At 45.2% G+C, this 6,493-nt stretch overlaps 1 protein-coding gene across 1 annotated transcript; it reads right to left on the reverse strand.

Annotated features, from left to right (window-relative positions):
• Positions 1–4,699: 4,699 nt before the first annotated feature.
• Positions 4,700–6,124, reverse strand: LOC149853444 (uncharacterized). Its single transcript, XM_090026802.1, has one exon. It carries the CDS (start codon positions 6,122–6,124, stop codon positions 4,700–4,702), a length of 1,425 nt encoding a protein of 474 aa, XP_089882928.1.
• Between the last annotated feature and the right edge of the window lie 369 nt (positions 6,125–6,493).

Below are 6,493 nucleotides of genomic sequence, written 5' to 3' on the forward strand. Positions count from 1 at the left end.
TCAAAAAAAGGGGAAGCCAATTTAGCTGTCTCTGCTGATATCCAGGGCTAAATAATAAACAGAATGGACGTGCAGCTGCTCTCTCAGGCCAAAGAAACTAGTAGAGCATTTACTATTAACTACTTTACCAGGACTGTGAATGGTCAAACAGAGTTATCCAGGTGGCCTCGAGAGGGAGAGGTTTTTCTGAGACACCCCCCATCCACATGTTCTTGGGGGACACGTTGCCTTTTGCGTACCCTTGAAATTATCTGAATCATTCCCATCCACTGACTTAACCATTAAGTATTATTTGCAATGAAGGTTTTATTTGAACACAAATATTTGCCTAAAAATCTTAAACGTGTTTGGTGGAAGTGAGCTCTGGGCAATCCATTTGACTTGCTTGGCACAAGGGAGCGGACATTTCGCTTCTCCGTAGTGCAGCCTCACTGAGATAGCGATGGTGTAAATGAGACACAAAACGTTTCCGTTCTTTAAATAGTCTGTGGAATTAGAGCAGGCATGAATATAGCCCTCTTCCAACCTCTCTCTCTCGTCTTGTATCATCTGGAGATCCAGAGATTTCCTAATGACCTAATAGGTCCAAGTCACATCCCTTTCATGTGGTTGAAAATATCTGCCGCACTGGAGGCTCTGTGCATAGAGTAGTTCAAACATTGTCAAATGCATCACGACTCTCATGGGGCACTGTTAAAGCCCCACAAATCCTTTGGAGGAAAACAAGGCAGGGGCACCTCAAACTCCAACTTCCAGTGGCACTGGGGAAGCTCGGACAGGCATGGGAGTTAAATGCTGTGCTTTGACAATGCATACATTTTCTATTTCCACAAATTCCACTTTACGATTTTTTCAAATTTTTTTTTGTTTTTCTGTGAAAATTTGATGTTTAGGTCTTTCACTCTAGTTCAGGAAGAAGCAAATGCCCAAGTATCTACATGTCGCATGTGATAAAAATTCCATTTTTTCATCATCAGTAGTCCCACAGAGGGTGAGACTGAGCTGCTTCATTAAAACTTTCCCACCCTGAAATGTGCTATGATATGAGACAGGGTCACAACTCAGATACAGCAATTATTGTATCTGTTTGGCTGGGATGCGAATCCTGGTCCTGGTAGTAGAAAAGTCCAGAAATGTAATTGATATTTGTAAAAAAAAAACCCAATAAATCCATGGAACAGAGGGACACGATGAAACCTGTTTATCTGGGCTAGGGACAGAAGTTACACACAGACTAGTTTAAGTGATCAGAAACTGGTTTAAACTTGTAACAGAATAAAAGCTCAGTGTACATAAACCAGTTTCAGAATGGCTGAAACTGGTTTCAGATAAACCTGGTTGAATGTATTTAGGTCAAACTGGTTGATGAAACTTCTGTGCCAGACCCCTTCCTGGGTTAAGTTAAATCAAAGGCCCCCAGCATTTTGCAGCCCTGAGCTGTACTTTGCTGTCTGCTCCAGAGAGCAAGGTTGGCCCTGCCCCTCTGCTCCCTAGTTGGAGCAGTGAGGGCTGGCTGCCCCCTCCCCGGGCAAACCCCCGCTGGGACCTGGGGCCAGGGAAGGAGGTTAAACTTCCCTTCCCTTGAGCATGGAGCTGCCCTGCCCTGCTTGCTTAGTGCTGGCTGTGGCTGTGGACTAAAAATCCCAGAGGCACCTGGAAGCAGGAAGAGGAAGTGATGAGCCACCTTGCAGAGTCCTGCTACTGTGATTTTGGACTGCAAATCCCAGAGACCCTAGGGGAAGCAGAAAGAGGAGGTGAACACACAGCCCATGTTGGCTACATGCCAGAGAAACATGATCTAGTGCCCCCTGGCTTCTGGCCTAAGCCACTGCAGGAATGTGGCTGCATTTCCTGAATCAAAAGTGAATGTCTGTTCATTTGCTTATTGGTTTAATCGTAGACTAGCCTGCAAAGACTGAATCCAGTCAGCCTTAGGCTTTTTGACTGTCTGTATTTAGCCCTGTTGCCTTGCATAGAGACAAAGTAGGACCAGCAAGATTTAGTTTGCAGGGGCCATGGTTCAGGATACCTCAGACTAGTATAAAAAGAACCGGATGATCATCCCCAAGTGCAGATAGAAAACTTGGGTGGTCAAGCCATCTACTCCATCTGCCACTTCCTCTTTGGACTAATTGTATCTGTTGGTTTCTTTGGCAGAACCAAGGCCTGCATCTCTGTGCTGGGAACAGGGAACATTGTTCATTCTCATGGTCTTTCTGCTTGATAGTACTTGGGTAGGTAGAGGTCCTGAAGACATTATTTTTTCAAGTTTGCAGTAAATAAGACATGGAAGGAAGAAAATAGGGTTTCAGTTTGCAGAAATGTGAGTAGGCTGCTTTGTTTTATCCTTTATTTCTGCATGCTATGAACTTTGGAGGTTCACCTACTGGTAAAGGTTGTGGATGAAATAAAGGTCTTAATGGCCCCAAATACAGTTCAGGTTCTTCAGTTACTTTGAAGGATTAGGAGACTGTAACACTAAGATCCTCTCTAAAGTGGCAGAATCAGGTTATCCCACCAAGAGAGGAGTGAAGGAAGCAAACACTGTCCTCAAAGGGGGTCTGAAGTGCATCTACAGCTGTAACAAGAAAAACTAGTTGGAACAGAAGTATGGCTACTGTTAGTCTCAGACCCCTTCCCCATCGACATCGTCATTTCCACAGCCCTTGTAGGTTACTGGTTAGCAACAATTAGCAGACTATTCAAGGCATCCAGTCTGCAAAATTTAAACTCACTGAAAGATAAACTGGAAGCTTGTTTAATTGAAGCTCCTTGCCCATTGGCTTGAGTAATTAGAAGACCACTTGCCTAGCTACTTCAGGGCTGCAGGACTCCCTCGTTTTATGCTACTTAATCAGGGTTTGGGGAGCCACGGTTATTTGGCATGGGCACTTCCTTACAAGCAGCTGCACCAAAACAGACTAGTCCTGCCATTTCCTCATGGACAGACCACTATCCCGGCTATTCATTGATCAGAAACAGACTCTAGAGCACAGCTGTTAAAGCAGCTATGGCTGAAAAAGTCAAGTTTATGCTGTGCAGCTCCACTTATTCAGAAACTTTGCTGCCTGCTTTGGTGACAGGGAGAGTCCTTACTTTTCGCCTTTGTACAGTCAGCCCAGCAGAGTGGTGGAGGAGTTGCTTACTGGCTCAGTAAGGAACAACTTTAAGTAACTACCAATTACAGGAATAAATTGCCTCTCACTCAAGCTAGTTTGCCACTAGCAAGATACATATAATCAAGTAGAACTTGCTTTTGCAAGCCCTGTTAACAGAGTAGGTGTCTGACTATGTAGACAGATGTAGGGCTGTGTTTTTCAGATTATCCACTCTATTAACATCACAGTCTCAGAAGTCTTTAAAAGGTTGCATGCATTTCCACTTATTAGCCAATCAGGCTAAATTCAGGCAACAGCACCAGCACACCATGGAGTCTCTCATCTTAGAACACTTCACGTCTCCAGCTCTTGTAATATTTATTCACCAGATTAATATTTTAAATGCATGCTCAGTTACTAGCACCCTGCAAATCCATCACCTTCACCATTGTACCTTGCCCTGATCCCTCAAACATTCACTTTCTTGCCTTCCACCCCCAGGACCCCAAGTTGCAAGAACAGAGACTTGCTGTTCTTGCGGAGTGAACCCTAGTTTCATGCCACCTAGATGGCACAATGGAGACAGAATATCCTGTTTTTAACCTATGAGTGTTTCTGTATCTTATGGCCACTTCAGGATGCATCTACTGCATTCTTTCTTCTAGAGCCCGCTTTGATTTCTAGTGCCCCATGTGCAAAGGAAGAGAGACTGCTTAAATTTTATGGCTCTTCAGCTTGTTAGGAGAAGCTTTCCATGATTCCTGTGCCTTTCAATTAAACAGGCAGCTATTCTGCAGAAGCTTTATTGCACTTCTCTCTTTAAGCCATCATCAAGTAGGAACTTGCAGAGACACCCTCTCTTGCAATGATCATAAAAAGTTTATTAACCATTACAAACATTAAAAAAAGTCAGTTGATAATTCAGGCTGCAATCACTAACCCATATTCCAGCAGAGACGTACAATAGATCTACAAAAGAAATATAAAGACAACATTAAACTTTTGCACCATTAAAAAAAAAAAAAAAAAGATACATACAATGGATGCACTGAAATTCAATATCTGTAAACTAGAGGAGCACATGCAAGTACATCTGCCCAACACTGAAAACATGGCAACACACACAGTGATCAGTAGCTACGCTTGAGTTACCTAGAGATTTTTAACAAGACATTTGACTGCTCGAGCAGCAGGAAGAGAAACTGATTAGCACTGTAAAAAAAAATATCTAACAGCATTGGGTTAAGGGAAAATTCATTCATTAAACTGAACAAGTCTCAAACTTAATTTCATTTGGTTGTGCTTCTTGCAAGAAACTACCATTCCCCATTCTGTGAGAGGGATGAGAACATGCTACACATACATTTATGGAGCACTACACAAGAGTCACCCCCCATCTTTAAATATACTTGTGAGGAGGAAGATACATCATGTGTTCTTGTAAGGCACTCTCTCATGGCAGAATTGGAACACCAGACTGAACTACAGCTACAGACAATTTACTGTACATGTATACTCTGACATTAGGGCTCCAGTAAGTCTGATGGACTTGTAAAAAAACAGAATGAGTCCACATACATTCCATGAATAGAGGGGCAGCATTATTTAGCTGGGGAGGGTGCTCCAGGAGCAGGTGTAGGTTTAATGCTATAAGGTCTGCAATCCAAAACTGGAGCTATTCCCCCCTGATGCTCGAGGGTCTTTTCTGCCTCTTCTTCCCCTTGGTTCTCAAATGCTTGAGGCACTAAGGTTTCCAGATGGGCAGAGTTTGTTTCCCCTCTTCTAGACAGGCAAGTAGTAGCAGTGGAAGGCAAGACCTCTTCTGGAAGATGGTCTGGTTGGTCCATATCCTGCTGTTGCTGCTCTGGATTAGCAGCTGCAGGTGCCTGGCCTTCATCAGAAGCATCCAAGGACCCCTCTCTTGCCTCAGCTCCTGCTGGGACAGCCAGGACTCTGTCATCTGCTCTGCTCTCCTTGCATTCAACCTTTATTTCCATCGGCTCTGCTGCACGCTGCTGCTTGGCCTTTTGTGCAAGCTGTTCACCATTTTGGGTCTCTTGCCTGGCTAGATCATTTGGTTTGTTCACAGGTTCTAGTGCATTCATGCTGAGGGCCACATTTACTGGGGAGACCACATTAGAGGGTTGCAGAGTTAATGGTGTCTCAGTGATGCTCCTGGGGGTCACTTCCATGGCCTGCAAAACAGATGTTGCCTCTGTAGGCTCTTGTGCCACCTGTAGAACAGATCGGGATCTGGTCTTCTCTATGGTCTGGGCAAACCAGTTCTTTACAGGGGGCTGAAGAGTCACCATAGCAGGCTCAGTCCCATCTGTTCCTTGCACAGGAGTCATTGCAGCATACTTTTCACTCTGGTCTTCAGCCAAAAGAGGCTTGTTCTTCTCCAAGGCTGTCTCTGCATCAGGTGCTGCCTCAAGGCCCTGTGCAGCTGCAGGCTGTTCTGTGGCCTGTGCTGAGTTTTGGGGCTTGTTCCTTTGGGGAAGCTGAAGTTGCTCAGCACCTACCGAGGGTGGTGCATCAGGCACTCCGCCCTTTGCTGTAGCCTTGACAGCCTGAGTAATGCCTGAAGCAGGCCAGGCCTCAGCACCCTGCAAGGCCTCTTTGGCTTGTGGAGTAGCATCTGCCTCCCCCATCTCTTGCTTGGGTTCTGTTTCAGGTGCAACTTTGGTCTCTACAGCAGCAAGCAGGGCCTCCATAAGTCCTTCTGTGGTGCCTGCTAAACAAGGGATAATTGCATCTTCAGCTGACTGAGCTTCTCCAGCCTCTTCTGCTGTTTCAACAGGTAGCAATTTGTCTGGTTGTGTTGGCTGGGCCTCACTAGCATATTGCTCAGATGCTTCCCTAGTCTTTGCAGGAGGTTGGTGGTCCATCCATGCAGGGGCTTCCTCAGGGACCTGTATAATAGGCTGAGTCTCACTGGTCTCATCGATTGCTTCTTCAGCCTTCTGTTTCTTGTACTTCCCACAAGTCATACAACAGCTGGCCTTCTTGCTGAATTCACTCCCCATGTTAACAGTCTGCAGCAGCAGCACCTGAAAAAACACAATGAGGGGCCATATCATTTCATCGTAGCAAGCAAGCCACTGGCGTGCAACACAAAATACCCTCACAAATGATGTGAAGGAGCTAGTGGGTATGTGGGCACTGTTGGGAATCACTGGGGGGCAGGAGGGCTAACATTCAGGGTCACAGCTCTGCTGTGCTGAGTATTGTATAAATATCAGCATAATTCCTAGTTTGTAGGCACTACAGCAGGACTCTAGCTTACTACCCTCACAACCACTGGGAGGTACACTTAGGATGAATTTCATGGCAGAAATGCTGCCTTATGCAGCACTCATTTTTGCAAGATCAAAACTCAAAGCAATAGTACCAAG

The sequence above is a fragment of the Crocodylus siamensis genome, chromosome 14 (genome assembly GCF_052110815.1).
Source record: "Crocodylus siamensis isolate JL-2025a chromosome 14, ASM5211081v1, whole genome shotgun sequence".
In the NCBI taxonomy this organism is placed as follows: Eukaryota; Metazoa; Chordata; order Crocodylia; family Crocodylidae; genus Crocodylus; species Crocodylus siamensis.